We start from the raw sequence: 23,399 nt of genomic DNA, 5'->3' as shown, positions 1-23,399 counted from the left end.
GCTCTGGGCACTGTGAGCTGGCTGGCGTGCAGGAGAGGGGAACCGCCAGTGCCATGCTGTCCGTGGGCACGGAGCTGGCACCGGCCCCAGCCTGGCAGAGCGCGAAGCCCGCAGAGAGCACCCTGGGCACGCCCTGTGGACCACAAGGTGGTTTTCTTGGCTTGCAGAATTATGTCCCTTCAAAGGCCAGGAAGCTCCTGCTTTAGGAAGCCACCTCCTCGGGTTATGTATCCAGCCCGAGAAAGTGAGGCTGTCCCCAGGGTGTCTCCCGGTTCTCATGAATGGCAACATCCTCAAAAGCCAGCTACCGAGGGGAGGGGCCGGCCTCCGTGGCTCTTCCCTTCCCCCTCAGCCTTTCCCTCTTGGTGACCCCCTTCCTCCCTGATTTGGGGTGTCCCCGGGATCATGGCGTAGCCTCCATCCTGCCCCTGCCAGGCCTGACCCCATCTTCCCCCCAAGTCCCCCAGCACAGCTGTCCAGGAAGAGGAACAGGGAGCCCGAGGGCTCCCTGGCACAGCCCAGGTGTCCCCAGGCCCTGCCCACTCCCCTGCCACCCCGAGTCCGCTTTTGTCTCCCAGACTCAGCTCTGGCCTCTGCCGCGCCAGGCCCGCCACACATCACGGGGGTGACTGGGAGGGCTGCCGCCCCTGCTCCCCCTATGTCCCCAGCAGAGTGGGGTGATGGGAACAATCCTAACTGGCCCCCAAATCTGACATGTCCCTCCTTTCTCCTTCCCGGGGGCCCAGCCGATGAGACCTTCTGCGAGATGGTCAAGTCCAACCGGCTCTGCGAACGCAAGCTCTTCATCCAGTTCTGCTGCCGCACCTGCCTCCTGGCCGGGTAGGGGCGCCCGGCCGCCCGCACAGGGCAGGGCCCCTCCTGTCTGTCCGTCCACCTTCCTCCAGGCTGTCGGCCAGAGTCCGTTTCAGGAGTGGTGCCCTGCATCTGACAGCTTTATCTCCCCAGGAGCGAGGTCCTTCCGTGGCATCTCTGGGCGCCCAGGCCAGGTGGGTGAGGGCTTTGAGGAGGTGTCAGCAATGCCCTCTCACACCCTGCTTGCTGGCTCCATTCTTCTGGCTAACTCACAACGGGAATGGAACGAATTCCAGGAATCCACAGCTCCGGCTTCAGAGCAGCTTCTGGGACCGTAAGTTTACTGAATCTTCGAGACCAAAGCAGAAAGGCGGGATGCTTGGTGCGTTGCTCTTCTCCCTGTGCTTTTGGGCAGCCCGCAGACCCCTGGGCTGTGCCCCTGCGTGATGGAGGGCTGAGGGGCATACCTGCTCATCTGCCTGCCACAGTCTGGGGGACGGTTTGGTCAGACTGTAAATAAAACAGATTTCGGGGCTTAAAACGTGCGACCGCTGGGGATGGAGCATCTATTTCTACATAATCAGCGACTTCTGAAACTGCTGCCATGGCTTAGAAAGTCAAATCCCAAACGGATGGGTTGGAGGGACCCTCCTTCCTCTGCCGCCCTTTCCTCTGAGGGAGCTGAAGGTCCCTGGTCTCTGCATCCTGTCTGTGTCTCTGGGAGTCTCATGGCCCAGATGAACGGTCACCTCTGCCTAACACAGAGGGTCCCCAGGAGGCGTCCCGGGTGCTGGCCAAAAGGTGCCCCAACGACCAAGCAATTCTTCCTACCAAAATGTAAACCCAGCCTGTGAATTGTTAATTGTCTGTCGTGTCCCATTTTGTGGAATTGCTTTGAAAATACATTGGCCCTGCTTTTCAGGAGACTTGTTCTTAAGGTGGGCGCCCCTGTGTCTGTGTGTGCTATGAGCCTAACGACACGGTTGGATTTATTTTTGCCAAACCTGTGTGGGTATTTTATAAGCTACGTGTTCTAATTTTTACCGATGTTAATTATTTTGACAAATATTTCATATATTTTCATTGATATGCACAGATCTGCTTGATCAAGTCCCTTTAATATGGGAGTAACATTTGCCTTAAATTTTTTCGAGCTCGTTCTCCATTTCGTCCTGCTCCCCTCTTTGACTGTAACACATTTGACGAGTCCCCTGTCAGCTGGGGGGGGAGCCCAGCTGTTGTTTGTTGAATCCACAACTCCAAAAATGAAATCCACAAAGCAAATACAGTGTTAACCCTAAATTAATAAAAGAGTTAACATTTCATGGCAAAGGAGCCCGTGTTTCTTTCCAAGGCACAACGCTGAAACGTGGGTACTGGCCAGTGTGTGAAATGGCTTTATGTGTGCTTTTATTTCAAGGTCTTTGAGCTTTAGTGAATAATGCTGCAGCAAAGTCGTGGGAGAATCCCAAAGTTCCAGCTCCAGGGTGTCCTTCGGCAAACAGACCCTCTTCAGGCCACAAAAGCTTGGTTGGGTGGAGGGGCTGGAGGTAGGGACGCCTCCTTTCTGTCCCGGAGGAGCCCAGACTGCAAGCCTCTTCACCTAGAGCTGCGAGTGTGATTTCATTAGGTTACAGCTTGTCTTCCGCACCATGGCTGAAATCCCCGCACCCGTGGGCTCCGCGCCGCATGGGATTTTTACCCTGGCCTCTCTGTGAGGTCGGAGTTGTACTTACTAGGAGTCCTTTGTCTGCAAATATAGGAAATGCACCAACTAGAACTGACTTGGGAAAAGACAAAAGTGGGGGAGGGCCGTTGTTTTGGGATTCCAGGGTTGTCTCGGAATTTCAGGAAAGGTGCAGCCAGGGCTTGGGAGCCCTGGGACCAGCATTAAGTGTCACCTGGACCCTCTTCTCATTGCAGCAGTGCCTTCTCTCTGTGCACTTGATGAGACCAATGACAAGACCACTCACAGCTCCCAAGAAAAATTGGTGCCCACCCAACCCTCTAAACAAGATTTCTGAATCTGCTTCAGGCCCGGGTTCGTCTGCCTTGCATCCGTGTTTGCCCAGTTCCACCAGCTGTGGCCACAGGGACACGTGGCCCCAGAGCCCTTCCAGTGACCACGTGGCCGGAGGTGGGGAGCAGCGTGCAGCTCTCAGAAAGCGGGGGAGGCCATGTGACCAGCCAGCTAGCTGCCGCCACGAGCAGGGCTTGGCCCGAGTTGTCAACGTGACGTAATGAAGGACTGAGTGAGTGTGTTTGGGAGACAGTAGCCAGGACTGGGCAGAATATCAGTAAGAATTCAACCTCCACCAGGAGCCTGATTGAATTAAAACCAGCAGCTTGCTAAGCACCTCTGGTGCGGGGCACCATTTTAGCCCCTAGAGCTTTTTGTCCACTGAGAACTCATGGTTTAACATGTTTGCAACTGAACCAGAAATCAAGTCCTGTTATTCCCAAAGGACACCACCTACAAGAAGCCCAGCGGGCAGCACGTACCCGCCCGGCAGTGGCCGGGCCAGCCTGTCCTGGGGCTGGCGAGTGCAGTGCGGAGTTGAGAAGGTGTTCACAAAGGCCTAAGGACCAATCACCCCCTTGTTAAAAGGGACTGACCACATAAAATGCCTGTTTGCAAATGGTCCGACCTTAAGATTATCTGGACTCCGTTGGTGCAGGACACGTCTATGGATTTTGTTTTGCGTGATGGACTCGTGGGGCACGTCCTCTAAACCCGTCATTTCACAGACCGAGGCTCATAGAGCTGAAGTGACTTGTCTGGGGCCGCACACTGGCGAGGGTGCTCCATCATGTGCCCCGGGAGGGAGGCCGGCTCTCGGCAGGAGGGATGGTCACTTCTGCAGCTGGCCAAACGCGGCCACGATGCATTCGTTTTAAACTGTCTTCATTGCCAGGGGATGACATTTTTCTGACCTTGTCCCCAAAGTCTTTGGCACCTCACAGTGGTCTCCAGATGCATGTCCCCATCCCTTCCAGGCCACTGCTGGTTTTATACCTTGTACCTCTTCAAAGGGCTGGGGAGAATTGCACTTTTTACAGGAGATGCACTTACAGTGGGAAGGAGAGGGGTGAACGGAGCTTTAAGTACAAAACGGCGGGGGGCAGGGGGCAACATAGTCTAAATGTGGCCAGTAGTGCAGTTCCCTTGAACTTGGGGGACTGCCATTCATTGCATTTAAATCATTGATAATGTGGCTGGAGGGGCCTTAAGCCTGCAAGCTTGGGGCACACTGGGGCCCCTGGGAGCAGGTGAGGGGTGGAGGTTTAGATCACAGGACGCAAAGGGGAAGGAGGTGGAGAAGTGAAGTAAAAGGAAGGTTATTTTAATAAGAACAAGCAAGGGTGATGGAAAGTAATACACCAAAGCCATTCTCTGGCATCGTAAGGTTCTGCCCGGCCGGCTGAGAGGCAGCTAGGGGCCGACTGTCATGGGAAAGGAGGAGTTTGCATCCTGTCCCAGACTTCTCGGCTGCTTTCCTTGGTGAGCCCAGGCTTTATCCGTCCTGCTGGTTGTCTCAGGCCTGTCCTGACGCCCCAGGCTCTGCGGCTTGTCCGTGCACGGAACAGCACCTGCTACGTGGCACAGCAGCTCCTACCACCCAAAGCTGACCCCCCAGGCACCCCCCACTCTGTATCAGCTACACTTAGGGTGGTCCTGTTGAGCAGATGGGCACCAGAGTGCCCAGAGCAGAGAACATCTCATTGCAAAGACAGTGGTTCTCACCCAGGGGGTGATTTTTGTCTCCCTGAAGACATCTGTACTGACATCTAGTGGGTAGAGGCCAGGGATGCTGCTAAACATCGTGCAATGCACAAGACAGTCCTCACAGCAAAGAATTATCCAGCCCCCAAAGGTCAACGGTGCCGAGGAGGTTGAGAAACCCTAGCTAAGAGAAATGAAATCAAAAAAGAAAACCTGTTCTCAACTTCCTAGAGATACCCTAAAATGAATAAAACCAGCTATAGCTTATGTCCCTGTTCGTGTGCTGAAGCAAGGGAAACCCATACTACTTTCCTTTTTTAAAGTAAAGAAAGAAACCCTTTTGTTTTTTGTTTTGTTTTTTAACATCTTTATTGGCGTATAATTGCTTACCCCCCTTTTTTTTTAAAATTATTTATTTATTTATTTATGGCTGCGTTGGGTCTTCGTTTCTGTGCGAGGGCTTTCTCTAGTTGTGGCAAGCAGGGGCCACTCTTCATCGCAGAGCGCGTGCCTCTCACTATCGTGGCCTCTCTTGTTGCGGAGCACAGGCTCCAGACGCGCAGGCTCCAGACGCGCAGGCTCAGTAATTGTGGCTCACGGGCCCAGTTGCTCCGCGGCATATGGGATCTTCCCAGACCAGGGCTCGAACCCGTGTCCCCTGCATTGGCAGGCAGATTCTCAACCACTGTGCCACCAGGGAAGCCCCTACCCTTTTGTTTTTAATTGAATTAGAGAAGGGCTTGTCAAATCAGCTCTCTGGTCTAAGGACTCCACCTGGTGGTTCTCTCGGGAATGAAGTGAAGTTTGGATTGTTTTGTTCTTTATTTTGAAACAATCACAAGGCAAAAATTACAGAAAAGTTGCAAGTATAGTACAAAGAAATGTTTTCCTGAACAATCTGAAAGTAAATTACCGATGTAATATCCTACCACCTCCTAAATACTTTAAATTATTTCCCATAAACAAGGATCTTCTCCTACATAACCATGGGAATCAGGAAACTGGTATATTCCTACCATCAGTCCTCTGACTGGATTCAAGTCTTGCCAGCTGTCCTGATAATGCCCTTAGCAAAAGGGTCCAGTTTAGATCACACTCTGCGTGTACTCATCAGGGCTCTAGCCTTCAATCTAGAACAGTTCCTTGGTTCTTTGACGTTCATGACCTTGAACCTTTTAAAGACGACCGGCCAGTTATTTGTAGGCTGTCCCTCAGTGTGTGCTTGTCTGAGGTTTCCTCATATTTCCATTCAGGTCAAGTGTCTTTGACATGAATCTCTCCGAAGCAATGCTGTGTTCTTGTCATTGCATCCTAGTAGGTGATACAAGACTTTGACTTGTTCCATTGTTGGTGGTGTTAACTTTGATCAGGTGATGAGGGTTCCCTCCCCTACGCCCCCCCACCCCCAGGCTATGAAGTGATGCCTGCTAAAGGATGTCCACTATCCAACATTGTGCTGATGATCCCAGCCAAAGCAATAGGGCAAAAAATAAAGAACTGGTATAAGAATTGGAAAGGCAGAAATAAAACGCTCATTATTCTCAAAGAGCAGGGTTAGGCATGTAGAAAATCCAAAAGAACAGTTATACATTAATGATTAGAATTAGTAAATAACTTCAGCAAGACTGCTGGATACAATGCCAGTATCAATTGTATTTCCACTGAAAATCAACTGTATTTCAATATACCAGCACTCAATGATTAGAAAATGGAATTTTTAAAATAGAAGATACTGTTTACAACAGCATCAGAAACTATTAAATAACTAGAATAAATCTAGTAAAAGAGGTATAGGACCTCTACACAAAAGCTATAAAACACTAAGAGAAACCAAAGAAGATCTAAATAAATGTTTATGGGTTGGAATACTCAATATTGTAAAGATAAGAATTCCCTTCAGGGACTTCCCTGCTTGCACAGTGGTTGAGAATCCACCTGCCAATGCAGGGGACACGGGTTTGATCCCTGGTCCAGGAAGATCCCACATGCCGCGGAGCAACTAAGCCCATGCGCCACAACTACTGGAGCCTGCGCTCTAGAGCCCATGAGCCACAACTACTGAGCCCACGTGCTGCAACTCCCGAAGCCAGCGTGCCTAGAGCTCATGCTCCACAACAGAAGCCACCGCAAAGAGAAGCCCATGCACCGCAACGAAGAGTAGCCCATGCTCACCACAACTGGAGAAAGCCCGCACACAGCAACGAAGACCCAACGCAGCAAAAAAAAAAAAAAAAAAAAAAAGAATTCCCTTCATCCACAGACCCAATACATTATAAATCAAAGTATGGGTTCTTTTTTAGATACAAGATTTATCTAAAATTTCTATTAAAATGCAAAGGGCAATAACCAAGACAATCTTGAAAAAAAAAGTGGCTCTTTTTTGAGGCGAATATCAAGTTTTAAAATAGAGCTTATTATTATAAAGACAGTAAGATGGTATGCAAAAATAGGCGACTAAATCCATGGAACAGAATAGCTAGTCCAGAATTAAATCCTCACATATTTAGACATTTGATTTATGAAAAAGGTAGCACTGCAGCACAATGGTGAAAGGATGGGGTTTTCAATAAATGGTGCTGGATCAACTGAATACCCAGATGAGGAAAAAATATATCTTGATCCCTACCTCAGAGTATGTATGAAAATCTATTCCAGACAGATTGCAAATCCAAATGTGAAAGGGGAAACAATAAAGCTTTTAGAAGAAAAGATTTATAATTTTGGCATAGGCAAAGATTTCTTAAAGAGGACTCAAAAAGCATTAACCATACAGGGAAAAGTTCGTATATTAGACTATGTTAAAATGAAGAACTTCTGTTCACCAAAAGACAGCATTAACAGAGTGAAAAGGCCACAGAGAGAGGGAAGATAGTCACTGTACTTTTATCTCACAAGGACTTCTATCCAAAAAAAAGCACCTACAAATCAGTAAAAAAGGACAACCCAATAGAAAACCAGACAAAACACCTAAACAAACACTTCACAAAAGCTAATTAAATGGACAATAAATATATATTTTTTAAAGTTCTCAACTGTGTTAGTAATCAGAGAAATAGAATGAAAACCACAATGGGATACCGCTACCAACCCACCAGAATGGCTGAACTTAAAAAGACAGGCGATACCAAACGTCAGTAAGGAGTATAAACTGGTACAACCACTTTGGAAAATCAGTAGTATCTACTTAAGCTGAAAGTAAGTAAACCCTATGGCCCAACAATTCTATTTCCAAGTATGTATCAGTATATGTGTTCACTTAAAGATATATATTATGGGCTTCCCTGGTGGCGCAGTGGTTGGGAGTCTGCCTGCCAATGCAGGGGACACGGGTTCGAGCCCTGGTCTGGGAAGATCCCATATGCCGTGGAGCGACTGGGCCCGTGAGCCACAATTACTGAGCCTGCGCGTCTGGAGCCTGTGCTCCGCAACAAGAGAGGCCGCGATAATGAGAGGCCCGCGCACCGCGATGAAGAGTGGCCCCCACTTGCCGCAACTGGAGAAAGCCCTCGCACAGAAACGAAGAGCCAACACAGCCATAAATAATAAATAAATAAATTTAAAAAAAAAAAAAGAAGTATTGCTAAAAACATTAAATTGGGAAATCTAAAATTAAAAAAAAAAAAAAAGATATATAATGTTAGTAGGTGCACTATTTATAATAGCTGCAAATTGAAAATTACCCAAATGCTCATCAACAGCAGAATAGACAAACTGTGGAATATTCACACAATGAGAAACTATATAACAACGAGAATAAATGAACTACATCTACACACAAACAGGTTAAGCAAGAGTTGCATAATGTACAATTTCATTTTGCATAAATACAAAACTAGGCAAAGCCAATCTACGCAAGATGTTAGATTAGTGGTTACCCTTGGGGCAAGGGTGTGGCTGGAAGAGGGCAAGAGGGGTGCTTCTGGAATGTGCAATCTCCTGTTCTTGATCTGGATGTCAGTTGCTTGGGTGTGTGTAGTTTGCAGTCTGCTGCATGTATATCATGCTTCAATAGAAAGTTCAAAAGGAATCAATTCCAGGGGAATTGGAGAGCTAAATGTGAAGGATAAAACAACTGAGCCTCTAGTAGATAACACAGAAAAACATTTTGGAGATGAGGGAAGATTTCTCAAACAAGACACACATGTGCATACACATACACATCAACTGAACTATGTGAAAATTAGAAACTTCTGGTCATTAAACAACACCTTTTCATTAACAGTGAAAAGGTCAGTAAGCAGAAAACCCTTTCTGGGTCCCAGACCTACATGACCATAGTAAAAGTGTCCCCCCCAAGATAGGACAAAAGACACTGTCAATGGGCAGGGCTTCCTGAGCTAAGAAGTTCTTCTTCTGATGTCTGTTCTTGAATTGGACCCTTTGAAAGCTTGTTTCTTTTTCAAAATGGGAGAGGCAGTCACATTTCTTATCCTTTTGATTCAATTTACAGCCCAGATTATGATTTGGTGATTTGGGGAATAAGATGTTTTTCTAGACCAAAATGGATTATAATGAGGATGTATATGAGGACAGTATTTCCACTCCCTGTGAGGTCTTTGGTATTTAAGCAGTTTTAACCAAAAAAAAAAAAAAAAAAAAGTGAAAGGTAAACCACAGAGTATACTCATATCCAGAATATATAAAGAAATCCCATAATGAATAATAATAAAAATAAAAGGCAGACAACCCAATAGAAAAAGATGGGCAAAGACTTGAATGGGCACTTTGCAAAAGATATCAAGAGTGGACAACATATACAGAAGATCCTCAACTTTATTAGTTATTAGAGAAAAGCAAATCAAAGCATTAGTGCAATACCACTACACACCCACCAGAATCGCTAAAATTATAAAGACTGACAGTGCCAATGAGGCTGACGTTGGAAGTGATGGAAACCCTAACACACCACTAGAGACTGTGGAAATTATTTCAGCCTCTTGGCAGTGATCGTCAGGCATTATCTACTGATGATACCACATCCTATGTCCCATTAGTTCCACTCCTGGAGAAGTTCAGATGCACGTGCATCAGATCCATCCATGCACATGAAAATTTATAGCAGCATTATGCAGAACAGCCCCAAACTGGAAACAACCCTAATGTCCATGAACAGCAAAATGGATAAGTTATGGTGTGAGAGACACAATGGAATTCTATACAACAGCAAGTAAACAAACCTCTGCTGCCTGCAACCTGGATGGATTCCAGGCACGACACAGAGCCGAAGAAACCAGGCACAAAAGCAGATTGCATGAGTCTGTATCAAAAGCAAGCAAAACTAATCTATGGTGTTGGATTCGCCGTTGCCTTTGGGGAAGGGTGAGGGGGGCAGGTTTTCCGAATAGTGTTCCTTTAGGAGGCCGGCGGCGGCCACGCGGGTGTGCTCACTCTGCTGCAGATTTCTGATCTGTGCGCTTTCCCGTGTACCAGGCTTCAACATGAATATCTAATTGTCTATAGAGCACAGACCTAACCACAAATTCGACCGGGGCGGGCGACCCAGCCCCTGTCCTCACCTGGTAGGTCGGGGGCCAAAATCCGGGACCCATCACTGGACCCACGGGTGGAGTGAGGACAGTCACAGCCTCCCTTTCACCTCACGGTGCACTGATGCACGAGAAAGTTCCCTTCGGGGGCTTTCACATTTTGTTAACTTGCGGACACAGCTGTCTGGACTCGGGGGCCCTGCAGACCGCGGCGGCGCCAGAGGAACGGAGCCAGAGCCAGAGGCGCGGCGACGCGCACCGGACCGCCGCGGAGCCCGAACCCGGGAGGCGGAACCCGAGCCCGGGAGGCAGAGCCCGAGCCCGGGGGCGTGGCTCCTCGATTGCTTCGGCCTGGACGCCGCTCAGCCCGCGCACGCCGGCGGCGATTGGTGCTGCCTGGCGCGGGCGCGGGCGCGGGCGCGGGGCACGCCGGGACGTCGGTGCGGCGAGAGGAGCAGGCGGCGCGGCGGGTGGGAGGCAGCAGGATGGTGAAACTGACGGCGGAGCTAATAGAGCAGGCGGCGCAGTACACCAACGCTGTGCGGGACCGCGAGCTGGACCTGCGGGGTGAGTTGGATGGGGGCGGGCGGTCCGGTCTCCCCGCCCGCCAGGCGGCCCGGCCCAGCCGCGTGCGCCAGGGCCGGAGCGTGGCCGGCGGCCTGCGTCCCGGGCCCCGAGCCGGGCTGGGTCCCGCTGTCGTCGGCGAAAGGCCGTCCCTGGGCCCTTCCGAGGAGCCCCTCACCCCAGCTCCTCCCCGCACACACGGGGCCGCCGCGATGCTCCGGTAGGACCGCGGGCCTGTGCCGGGCCAGCCGGGCGGGCTTCGCGGCCTGAGCTGCTGCGGGGCAGGGAAATACACGATCTAGCTAGCGGTTGCGACCCTCGTGCGGAGCGAGACGCGTTAACGTGCTGTCGTGAGAGTGTAGACAGGGTAAGGGAGCGAGGAGACGCAGTACGGGACAAAAGCGATTGTCTCCCTGAGATTTGCCCCTCATTGGCTTCAGTCTTCTTTTCCCCTTTTACCAGAACATTGCAAAGAGCGGACTGTCGGAGCGAGGCTGGCGCTGCCGGGTGCCTGCGGAAGGGTTGCGGAAGCCCCCGAACTGTTAGGTTCCTGTAGTGATTTCCGCCTCGGCGTGCAGCTCATCAGCATTTTAGGGGGCGGCTTCTCCGGGGATAAGATAATCAGTCTTGGCCTGAGAATCGCTCCCACGGAGAAAGCGCGGTCGCCGGAGCGGCACGGCTGCGGGCTCTGCTTTCTGCTTGCTTTTTTGTTTGCTGACAAAGCCCAGTACTTTCGTTTTGTTGAAACTAAGTTTCTTAGAGAAAGGTTTAACTCAAGCGTAACCGACCGCTTTCACAGTCTTGGCACAGGTGATCCCTGCCTTCTCTCTGAGTCTGAAGTGCACCCAGCGTTGAGGAGTCTTGTTTTGGTGCAGCACTTACTTTGATGTAGCCCTTACAGCTCAGCACTGTGTACTTTCACCTTGGCTCGTTTAACTTCTTTTTTTCTCCGAGCACCTAGCACAATAAATATGCCCGTGTTAGACAAATCAGGGAGTATTTGAGTTGTCCACAGGGTGATTTACCATTGTGTGTGACCTATTGACTTTCAACTCTGGGTTTGAGCTGGGGGAGGTGAAGTAAGGGGGAACGGTCATGATATCATGAAGACATCCCAATGAGTTCTAAGAATCGGGCCTGTGGGATGCAAAAGAGGTTGAGGGCTGTTGTCCACCATGTGTGAACAACGTTTGGACGCTGACAGTTAAGCAGCTCACAGCGTAAAGTCCTCTTAGGCCACTTCACTAGCTCTGGGGCCTTGCTTAGAGCAGCATGAGGCACTTTGTAAATATACTTGAAAACTGTTAGGTACTAGTTACTGCTAGTAAGTATTCTTATCATTACTGCCCTTGTCACCATCGCCATCTTCATGTTCACTGCTAGACTATAAGCTTCATGGCAGCTGGGACTTGTGACTGTCTTGTTCCTTGTACTATGTGCCAGTACCTTGGCAGTGTCTGGCAACGGCATAGGTGCTAGGTAAACACTTTTGGAAGGAACATTAGCTGTGAGTCCAATTACATGAAATGCTGCTAATGTTTTAGGTGCCTTTTAATTATATTAATACTTGTGTGGGTGTTTTTTTTTTTTCCTCCTTTTTGCAGGGTATAAAATTCCTGTCATTGAAAATCTAGGCGCTACCTTAGACCAGTTTGATGCCATTGATTTTTCTGACAATGAAATCAGGAAACTGGATGGTTTTCCTTTGTTGAGAAGACTGAAAACATTATTAGTGAACAACAACAGAATATGGTAATTGTCTACTAGTGGAAAGTAGCTTTTTCCCCCTAAATGTTGCAGAGTTCCCTGAAGAAGTTGCAGTATATACTGCCAGTTAAACCTACATATTTCTTTTTTTTTCTTTTTAACCTACATATTTCTTAAATGGAAAATGAGCTGCACTTGTCCCATACAGATCCAGAGATTAATTTTTCATTGGTCTGGTCTTATTTGCATTTATTCAGAAATCTTGTGTGTATATATATATGTTCATGGTAAGTTTCTAATTTAAGTTAAAAACATGCTGCTTTGTACATATTTTGGCTCATTTCTAAAATAATAATTAAAGTTATCAGAGGGGTCATATTAAAGAGATAACATAAAATTCAACAATTATATTTTTGACTGAACATCTCATTCTACCTCAGATTCTCTGCTATTTGTTTTTCTTTAACTGCAGCTGATTTTTAGAATATTGCTTATTGAAATTAAGATCTTTTTTTTGACCCACGTTCATCATCTTTGTAAATTTTGTTGGAGAAAAGTTATTAAAGGTCTATAGACAATGTCTTTAAGAAGTTCTGGGTGTTGAGTTGCATTTTTTTAATAGGTGTATTTCTCATGAGTTAACTATTCCGTTGTGGTTTGGTTGGTGTATCTTGTGCTTGAGCAGTGAATGCAGAACCACTTGTATTTCTGTGCTACCTGCACACAAGTCCTGAGATGAGCAAAGTAAGTGTGTTTACACAGGACTTTCTCTTTGTCTTAGGTCTCATTAGATAGTGTAGCAGTGGAAAGAGCACTCGGCAGCTTTCAGGAGGCATTTCAGGAGGCATGGGTTTTAAAATCATCCCACTTCTGTGACCTCAGACAAGGTCCTTCCTTCTGTTAGAGTGTTGGAAGAAAGATCTCTAAGGTTCTTCCCACTTTGAAGTCCTCTGGGCAAGGGCTTAGATGAAGTTGTTAGCTTACTTAATTTTTACTTTCATTAAGATTTTTTCTTTTTATTTTAGCCGTATAGGTGAGGGACTTGATCAGGCTCTGCCCTGTCTGACAGAACTCATTCTCACCAACAACAGTCTTGTGGAATTGGTAAGTTGAACAGGGGAAAAACGTATTTGCAGGGAGGAGTTAAAGGTACTACATGCCTTTTATAGAAAACTTGGAAAATCCAGAAAATTATCTCATCATCCCTTTTCTTTTCTTAATTAATTCAGGAAATGGGCCTTTTTTGGTTATGTGTTGCAAATATCTTCCCACTCTCTAGCTCACCTTTTGACTCTCTTACGGTCTTGATAGAGAAGTTCCTAATTCAAGCATAATCCATTTTATCAGTCTGTTGTTATTAGTACTTTTGAGTTCTGTTAAGCTTCCCCTACGCCAGGGTCATAAAGAAACTCACATATTCTGTTTTCTAGAATCGCAGTGTCCAGTATGGTAGCTACTAGCCAGAAGTGGCTACTTTAAATTAAGATATACTAGAATATAAAATACACTACAGATTCTAGAGAGTTAGTACAAAAAAAAAGAATATAAACTATCAATAATTTTTTTATACTGACATTGAAATGGTAATATTTTGGAAAATAGGTAAAACAATGTATTATTAAAATTAGTTTCTCCTGTTTTAATGTCACTACTAGAAAATTACATGTATGACATACATTAAATTTTGTTGGAGAGTTTTATTCAAGAAATTATTGTTTTACTCCACATTTAGATCAACGATCCATTTGAAATCTTTTTTCTTTTTTAAAAAATTACACTTTGTTTCTTTATTTTTTTATAAATTTATTTATTTATTTTATTATTTTTGGCCACGTTGGGTCTTCGTTGCTGCGTGTGGGCTTTCTCTAGTTGTGGCAAGTGGGCTTCTCATTGCGGTGGCTTCTCGTTGTGGAGCATGGGCTCCAGGTGCACGGGCTTCAGTAGTTGCGACGAGCGGCCTTAGTTGCCCCTCAGCATGTGGGATCTTCCCGGACCAGGGCTCGAACCCGTGTCCCCTGCATTGGCAGGCGGATTCTTAACCACTGTGCCACCAAGGAAACCCCTGAAATCCAGTTTCTTATAGGGGGCAAGTTTCATTTTCTCTATTTGGATATGATTATTTTTATGCTTTTTAAATTTCTGCTCTGTGTATAATTTTTAACAAAATTGAGCTTATACTATACATTGTTTTGCAACCTAAATTTCTCACTTAAATACTGGATGTTTAAGTTCATATGATATAACTTGATTTTAGGTTATTATGCCCTCAACCCCTCCCTTCCCTATTTCCCTGATTGTTCCTTTCCTGGTGGACGAGGTCTATAAGCGTCTTTCAGATTCCCAAAGGAGTACTTGACTCCAAAAGTAAGAAAGCACTGATCTGAGGGCATGTTCTTTCTAAACTATATGAGGTATGTGCGTTCATAGGGAATGTGTGGCATGATGGGGGCAGTATATTCTGTGTGTTGTAATTGTGTTTAAAGCTGTTTGCAAAGATGAAGGCTGTTTGTCCGATCAGTCACTGAAAGAGGTGTATTAAAATCCTACATGATAGTGGATTTGACTGTTTCCATGGAGTTCTGTCAATTTTAGTTTTATATATTTTTAGGTTATTTTATTTGATATATCCAAATTTTATGTATCTTACTGATGAAATAAACCTTTTATCATGTGTGGTGACCCTCTTTACATCTTATTAGTGCCATTTTACCCTGGTTGTCTATTTTATCTGCTGCAGTATACCAAAACAAGCTTTCTTTCAGTTAGTATTTGCATAATCATTTTTTTCATCCAAAATTTATTGTTTTTCTGTACTTATATTTTAGATTTGTCTCTTGAAAATAGCATACGATAGGATTCTTTTTTTAAATCCAGTCTGAAGTCTGACTTTTAAATGAAATAGTCTGTTTATGTTTAATGTAATTACTGGTATATTTGAGTTTATCTTCTTTCTTTTCTAGAATTTTTTTATTTGTTCCATCTGTCTGCAATTTTTTTTCTCTCCTGTATTGCTCTCTCTTTTTTTTGGCATTCCACTTTTCCTTTTGATAGTTTAGAGATTAATTAATTATTAAATAGACTCTGTTTCTATTCTTAGCATCCTAGGAATTAGCACACACGTATTTATCCAAGTGTAAAGCAGTTAACCAGCACCTCTACCTCCTGAATAATACGGCACCTTAACCATCTCACCCCCCCGCCCCCCCCATGAAGACATCACTGTGTTTTACACAGTCTGTATGTGTGTCTGTGTGTGTGACTAAAGTTACTGTTCTTCCTTTCTTTTGGTTTTTGCAGCTTTATTGAAGTATGATGGACAAATGAAAATTATATATATTTAAGGTGTACAATGTGAAATTTGATATATGTATACATTGTGAAATGATTACCACAGACTAACATATTCACCACTTCACCTAGTTACCTTTTTGTGTGTGCAGTGAGAATACTTGAGATCTACTTTTTTATCACATTGAGTACACCATATGTTATTTTTAACTGTAGTCGCAATGTTGTACCGGAAATCTCTAGAACTTATTTATCTTATAACTGAAAGTTTGTGCTCTTTAATCAATAGCTCATCTCCCCTTTCCTCCACCCCCCAGCCTCTGGTAACCACCATTCAACTCTGTTGCTGTGAGTTGGACTTTTCTTGAGATTCCACATAAAAGTGAGGTCATGCAATATTTGTCTTCCTTTGTTCCTTTTTGGATTGTTCTTTAGATTTCCTTTAGTGATGGTGTGCCAGTAGCAAGCTTTAGAGCTCCCTCCCATGCTGTTGTGAAGGATTTAACAGTGGCAGCTTTCTGAGCACCTGGCTGTGTTGCCCTCCCCTGCTTTTACTTGTACTTTTTTCCTCATTGTCCCTCTTGGCCCTGTCCCACTCAGTTCAGATCTGTTCTAGCAGTTTCTCCTCCGTGTGGGGCTTTGTTCTGGAAAGGGCACAGTTTCTGGTGGAGTGAAGTCCCAGATTGCTCGAGCCCTTCAGGCGTCATCACACACTTTAATGTGTTCATTATTGGGACATGCCTATCCTTTGCCTATCCTTTCTCAAACTGGGTACCTGTCAGTCGCTTTGGAGTTCTGGGGTCTGTTGGACGCCTCTCTGCCTTTCCTCTCTTCTTCCTGTGTCGATGTTGTCACCAGGCAAGCCATGTAGCTCTCACAGTAGTTTGTCCTCACTAGCTCCTGTGTTAGGTTCTTGCCAGAGTACCTTTTCATCTAGTTTGCTTGTAGTTGACCATAGGTTTTGGTTTTTCTATCCTTGTTGCACTGTGTTTTATGGCATAATTTGGGAAGATTCAAAAGCTAACCTGCCTTCTTCCCATATACGTTTTTTTTTTAACTATACTCCTTGTTCTTGAAAATGTTATTTGAAGAGATTTGGGGGCGCCTAGAATAAAGGTGCCTTCCTTCAAAGATGACATACCTGTGTTGCCCCCAGGCACCAACAGGGAAAACCACCTTACACCAGGATCGTGGTTTGAGGTTCCCTATGTGAACAACTTGCTCAAAAGTTACAGCAGTTTTCACATTGCTTTCTTTTCTCAGTCACTGCTTTAAGCTCAGTAGTCCTTTTGAATTTGCTACAGGAAATGATTTTATTTTTTTGGTCTCTTCTGCTGTTGAGACAGAAACTGTTGTGGCCAAGATATTAAGTTTAAGAAGCTCAAATTTATGAACGAGTGTATTCAGTAGAAATGTACCAAGCATCTGTGATGTGCTAGTGTTGTGCTGAGTTCTGGGGCAGGAAAAACAAATAAGTGCATAAAAGACAAGATCAGTCCTTGCTCCAAAGGCATCCACCATTTCACAGTATCAAAATGGGGTGTGGTATTTTTGTTCTTACCTGTGGCTGTTATTTTACAGGGTGATCTGGACCCTTTGGCATCTCTCAAATCATTGACTTATCTAAGGTATGGAAATTATTTGTGGTGGTGAGAATAAAGTCTTTTAAAATAACACCATTACCAGCCTTGATCTTAAAGTCATCAGTTAGTAAAAAGTACCTTTAAAAAACAAATATTGAAAGTATTTCCTTTGGGCTCTGTTAAAATTTCCCTAGTGTTAAGTTCTTATGACATTGAAATGTGAAGAATAGTGAACTTTTTTTTTTTTTAAATATTACTTTTTATTTATTTATTTATTTTTATTTTATGGCTGTGTTGGGTCTTCGTTTCTGTGCGAGGGCTTTCTCTAGTTGCGGCAATTGGGGGCCACTCTTCATCGCGGTGCGCGGGCCTCTCACCATCGTGGCCTCTCTTGTTGCGGAGCACAGGCTCCAGACGCGCAGGCTCAGTAATTGTGGCTCACGGGCCTAGTTGCTCCGCGGCATGTGGGATCTTCCCAGACCAGGGCTCGAACCCGTGTCCCCTGCATTGGCAGGCAGATTCTCAACCACTGCGCCATCAGGGAAGCCCAAGAATAGTGAACTTTTCCTTACTTCATGGACTCATTAGATTTTATTAAAATGGACCTCTTGAATGCTGTGCTGTGAACAACATTGGCATTGTATTGTTCCTTTTCTTGTAGTATTCTAAGAAATCCTGTAACAAATAAGAAGCATTACAGACTATATGTGATTTATAAAGTTCCACAAGTCAGAGTACTGGATTTCCAGAAGGTGAAACTAAAAGTAAGTATTACTCTGTTGTAAGTCATTATAGATTGGTGTGTTTTCCTTTATACTTTTGTTACTGACTTTTTAAACGGCTCAGTGATTTTTATCATTGGTTTGTAATGAGAATGGGGAGGGGGTGCTAAGTCAATTTTCCCATACGGTGTTTATGGTAGGACTTTGAGTTCCGGTTGTCTTGTGTGGGGCTGGTCTTTCTAGAGGTGGCACAGCCTCAGAGCCGCCATGGGCACTGTCACAGCAGACGGCCTGCTTAGATGCACTCCCTGTGGGGAGTGTAATGTAATCCACGTTTCAGTACCTTTAATTGTTAGAATGATTTTCCCTTTATTGGGGGATTTTTTTTTTTTTTTTAACCTTCTTAGTTCCTTGAGAGCCCCTCCTTGAAACTCGGAGAGGGAACTTTCTTCAGGGACCTTCACCAGAAAGGCGACCACTGTGTCTCCTTTTAATTTGAAATTGGCTTCGTGGTATTTTCACCAGCCCAGAGTATTCCAGGAGAGTTTTCTTCCATGTTTTCTGAGGAATGCATCTAAATGCATGTGGTATTCCTATTTCCATTAACTGTGTGTGTGGTGTCGCTGTAGGAGCGTCAGGAAGCAGAGAAAATGTTCAAGGGCAAACGGGGTGCACAACTTGCAAAGGATATTGCCAGGAGAAGCAAAACGTAAGATCCGGATATCCAACTTCACTCCACTTCACCTTCAGAAACATTATCTGTCTGGCATTTTGCCTCCTGCAAAATGAAATGAAACACCTGTGACTAATACAGTACTAAATTTGCGTGATGATGATCCATGACCATCAGTGGTCCATGTATCACGTGAGATTTCTACCAGATTAGCAGAGCAGATATTTCAGTATTCAGTCTTAGTGTGATATTATATACATCCTCCTTTCTCTGTAGGAAGATGAACTGGGTGGTGTTTCTGAAGGAGAGAGTTTCTTGTATCAGTTTGTTAACAAAGATAAGATACTACACTGGTTGAATTACTTTCAAAAGCTTTTGAAAGTAAAAGAGAAGCAATTTCTGTTGGTCTGGATTTGACAGTTTTGTACTTCCCTCCCCTCCCAAGTTTCAATCCAGGTGCTGGTTTGCCAACTGACAAAAAGAAAGGCGGGCCATCCCCAGGGGATGTGGAAGCAATCAAGGTAATCATGTGTTAGGATTCTTGGACTGGAGTGAGCTGTTATGGGTTTAGGACACAAAATTATGTAATAACCCAAGTAATAAATCAAACACTGCAGATTTTCCCCACAATTGTTAGAATCCAGCTGTATTTTTGTGTAAGGAAAAACTAGCTTAAAGATATCATTTGACCAGACATTGACTTGAATTAATTATATGAGCCGGTCAAAGTGGAGGCAACGCTGGTCTTTCTCATTTTCCCAGAATGTGTTTATTTGAACAGTTAGTTACCTTTGCATGCTGTCTTAATTTTTACTTTGAAAGATTTGCTACCTGAAAGATCCTGCTTGATGAGAAATCCTAATTTTATAATACTGCCTCCTAAATTACCCAGTAGCATAATTCCAAATAGGTCCTTCGATTAGCTAAGATTTTAGGACACGAGCAGCGATTATTTGCTCTCTTATAATAGGGTCTGCAGCTGTTTACCAATTTTGGAAATTTATGATTTGGTTTTGGGGTTGATTTCACTGTGCCAGTAAAATTCTTCCCCCAACAAAGAACTATTTAATATTCCAACTCAAAAAGATGGTGTGAATTCCTGTGAGCGTTTTCTGGGTGCTGGAGGCTTAGATGAAAGTAACTGTCCATCTCCATTGTCTCCTGGCATCCAGAATGCTATAGCAAACGCGTCAACTTTGGCTGAAGTGGAGCGGCTGAAGGGCTTGCTTCAGTCCGGTCAGATACCTGGCAGAGAACGCAGATCAGGTAACAATGTTCTGTCTTTATTTCCAAATTAATGGTACGCTTGAAGTGATTGCAAAACAGTTTAGATGCTACGACCCAGGAATGCTAGAATAGTGCCTCATTACCATCTAATCTAATCCACACAAAATGCCTTTAAATGCTCTTTGAAGATAAATCATTTGTTAAAGAATGTTATGTCATAGGACTCTGGGGTTTTTGTAAAAGTTGAGACAAACATTATTTCATAGCCATGGAATGAAAGCGAACAGTGAAGGTGACCGTGTTGCCTTTGACCCCTGTCCATGTAGGCTAGCTTAGCAGATGAGGACACAGGCTCCAGAGCCAGACAGGCTGAGGGTCAGAGCTTAGCTTCACCAGTTCTGTCCTTGGGTAAGTTTCTTAATCTCCACTTAATCTTAAATCTGTGTCCTTATCTTTAAATCTGAGATAGTGATAATGGTAACCTCAAAAGGTTGTTGGGAGGACTAAGTAAGATACTTCGTAGGTAGCACTGAGCACAGGGTGTGAGCCGTTCTGATAGTAAATGCCAGCTTTGTGTCAGGCAAACTGGTGGACACTGGGGTATAAAGTGAAAACTACCCCAGACTGTGCATATTGCAAGTTTGATATGAATGTAACTGGGACCTCTGCCTAGACTGGCAGCTCAGGGAAAGTTTCCTTGGGGAAATAATGTTGGAACTGAAGCTAAAAACAAGTAAGACATTAATTAGACCAGTGGTTCTCACCCGTGTGGTCCTTGGGCCCCTGGGGCGCACATTTTTGGTTTCCTGGGTGACGATGGAATGGGGGTGCATAGAGCACCTCTGTGCCTACGTGGGTGGTTGGCTCCCTGCGCTTGTGCTGGCTCATGTGAGAGGCAGGCAGCTTCACCAACGTGAAGTGAGCTTTCCACTTCAAGGAGAGCAGCTAGTATTTGTTACCAATGATAATACTCAAAATTTCAAGCAGAAATTAAAAGCTGGGAAACTTTTTTTCCACAGTTGTAACTTTGACAGTTTCCCAGTACTTCCAGCCTTCTCTGCGGAAATTGTTGCTATTAATGAATGTGATTTTTTTTTTATAACATATAAAGAAATGGGTCAACATTTGGAAGACCTGCATAACTCAGTGAGCAACGTTTTCCAAATGATGTTACAGAGTCATGCATGCATAAATGATCCATTCAGAGTACAGAATAAACCGGTGGATTTTCAAGTCAGAGAGTATTAAAAGTTCATTGATAAGGTTTCAGACTCCACACTGCAATCTAACCTTTAAGAAACTACCACTTTTGGGACTTCCCTGGCAGTCCAGTGGTTAAGACTTGGCTTTTACTGCTGTGGGCCTGGGTTCGGTCCCTGGTCAGGGAACTAAAATCCCACAAGCCAAGTGGCGTGACCAAAAAAAAAAAAACTACCACTTCTGTCAAGTTTTGGCATAGTATCAGAAAAGAATATCCACAACTGCCTGCAAAGACTATTAAAATACTCCTCCCTTGTCTTACTACATGTCTGTGTGAGGCTGATTTTCTTCATACCCTTCAATCAAAACAACATACTGTAGCTAGTGGAATGATGAAGTCAGTACAAGGGTCCAGCTGCTATTTGGCAGACATTACAGAGATGGGCAAAAATAGAAAATAATGCCAACTTTCTCACTAAATATTTTTGTTTTAGAAACTATTGGTATTGTTATATTTTATAAAAATATAAACATTGTTAATATATAATAGATTTATTGTTTTAATGAATTACTGTTTTTTAAAATACTTTTAATTTCTAACATACTATCAATAAACGTAATCTACTTAAACAAAAGCTCTTAGGGTCCTAAAACTAAAGTATTTGAGAACCCTTGAACTAGACAAAGGCAGAATGGCATTCTCGGGGGACAGAACTGCACTGGCAGAAAACCTGTGATAAGAGAGCCTTGCACACTTGGACTGAAGGAGGACAGTGTGAGCCAAGGTCAAGGGATGGGGGGGAATGTGGTGAGACGGGCAGCAGAGTGAGCTCTCAAGTCCAGCCCCTTGGGGGACTGCAGGCCTCGTGCTGGAGGAGGTCTGCGGTCCTGAGAACAATACAGGTCTGTTGAAGGCTTTCAAGGCTCCCTGGTAATAGCTTGGGGGAGGAAGCTGTGTCGAATTGCTTACTGGGACTGCAGTATGACAAAATTACTGACTTAATTTGCTTCCCCTAAAGTGTTTTATTTGGGTCTTAGGCTAGCTTTGGATTTTTCAGTGTCATCTAAACACGCGGGCACATTGAGAAGAGGAAGATGGAGATTGTTCATGGGTCTGTCAATTTCAGTGGGCCCAGGCTTCCGAGTAGCACTTCCTGTATCTAGAAATGTAATGTTTGGGTCTAACTAGAAACAAAGGCTTAAACATGAGAAATTTTCCCTAACATTGACAGGGTTAAAACATTTCCTTTATCAGAATACATTGACTAAAATATCTGCAATGAATTGTTGACAAATAACAACCATTTCATTGTTGTTGCCATATTTTTCTTAATTTAGAGACATAGTCACTAACTGACTATCCCCAGCATGTGGTAGGTATTCCCCCCTGCCCCTTTTTTTATTTTTTTGAGTGTTCCCAGTTTCTTTGCCCATAGTAGTGGCAAGAACAAAACACGAAGTATAAGCTTTTTATCTTTATAAAAAATGAGTTATCAGCTTGACCAGAATGGGTTAGAATGGCAGGCAAAGAGTTTGACTTTCATAAAACACCTTTGTGACCCTTCCCCTTAGGAACTGACAGTCCTTTCCAATACCTGCCGAAGACAGATGGTCTCCAGACCCTAAACTCCTCAAGGCAGAGGCCGCTGTTGGGCTTTTGTACCTTGCCCAGGGCCTGGCACACAGCAGCCTCACGGATGGGCGCTCACACACTGAGCGAGCACGTTCTCTAAAATTGATATGACTTCCGGCTTTGTGTTTTTCTCTAGGCCCCACTGATGATGGTGAAGAGGAGATGGAAGAAGACACAGTCACAAATGGGTCCTGAGCAGGGTGGCCTCTAAGGATCTCAGGACATACAATAGTCCACTTCAGACAGGTCCTGCTTTTTGAATAGCCTTGTTTGTGTCAGCAAAGTAGAGTTCATAAGCATTGTTGAAATGCTTAAGACTGCTGGTAATTTTGTAATAAAAATTTTGAAATCTAAATGCCAGTTTTCTATCAATAGTGCAAATAAAGGACACTCGCTGTGCTGCGGATTGCACATCATTGGGGCGTGTGTGCGGTGAGGCCTGGATGTGTGGGAATTGGAAATGCAGGAGGGCGGATCTTGTGGGTAGGCTTCCCAGTCCTCATGAAATGTTTAGGTTTTTAAATTCATAATAAAACTTACGATTATCTGTGTGCTGCCACTGATTGTAAGAATTTGAGATCTTGGGTGCATTTTTTTCTGCATGAAGAATAACAAGAGCTTTGTTAAAGGCAGCCAGGCTCTAGGGCTTTACAGAAGTCAGCATCCTTTAAAGTTTTTACTTAACCCTACGTACAAACATGCAAACGATGAACTGCTGGTTTGGACAGTTAGAAGGGATGTGATGTCTGCCTGTCAGTTGGTGGGATTTGTGCAGAGCA

General features: G+C 44.7%; 2 protein-coding genes across 7 annotated transcripts in view; both read left to right on the top strand.

Annotated features, from left to right (window-relative positions):
* PCSK6 (proprotein convertase subtilisin/kexin type 6) overlaps positions 1-2,792 on the top strand; it is a 195,764-nt gene extending 192,972 nt beyond the window's left edge. For 5 of the 6 annotated variants that reach the window (XM_061181688.1, XM_061181686.1, XM_061181689.1 and 2 more), the window contains one exon: positions 747-2,117. In XM_061181688.1, coding sequence (XP_061037671.1) covers positions 747-844 — 98 coding nt within the window. In that variant the 3' untranslated portion in view covers positions 845-2,117. Of the gene's footprint in view, positions 1-746; positions 2,118-2,736 lie in introns of those variants that run through there. The other variant, XR_009699485.1, reaches the window with a different exon arrangement.
* A 7,658-nt stretch (positions 2,793-10,450) lies between these two features.
* SNRPA1 (small nuclear ribonucleoprotein polypeptide A') lies at positions 10,451-22,975 on the top strand. Its single transcript, XM_061181684.1, has 9 exons — positions 10,451-10,590; positions 12,192-12,339; positions 13,320-13,398; positions 17,164-17,210; positions 17,827-17,929; positions 18,517-18,596; positions 19,006-19,081; positions 19,733-19,826; positions 22,757-22,975. Exons 1-9 carry the CDS (start codon positions 10,509-10,511, stop codon positions 22,813-22,815), a joined length of 768 nt encoding a protein of 255 aa, XP_061037667.1. The 5' UTR covers positions 10,451-10,508; the 3' UTR covers positions 22,816-22,975.
* The last annotated feature ends 424 nt before the right edge of the window (positions 22,976-23,399 follow it).

Source organism: Eubalaena glacialis, chromosome 2 (genome assembly GCF_028564815.1).
Source record: "Eubalaena glacialis isolate mEubGla1 chromosome 2, mEubGla1.1.hap2.+ XY, whole genome shotgun sequence".
NCBI lineage: Eukaryota > Metazoa > Chordata > Mammalia > Artiodactyla > Balaenidae > Eubalaena > Eubalaena glacialis.
The sequence above is the reverse complement of the archived record's forward strand: the minus strand, read 5'-3'. Positions and strand labels throughout refer to the sequence as shown.

Excerpts from the sequence above, each read along its gene's own strand:
- SNRPA1 (XM_061181684.1), top strand. The coding sequence starts at position 10,509 with ATGGTGAAACTGACGGCGGAGCTAATAGAGCAGGCGGCGCAGTACACC. Across the intron at positions 10,591-12,191 it reads CCGCGAGCTGGACCTGCGGG|GGTATAAAATTCCTGTCATT; the intron begins GTGAGTTGGATG and ends TCCTTTTTGCAG. Across the intron at positions 12,340-13,319 it reads GTGAACAACAACAGAATATG|CCGTATAGGTGAGGGACTTG; the intron begins GTAATTGTCTAC and ends TTTTTATTTTAG.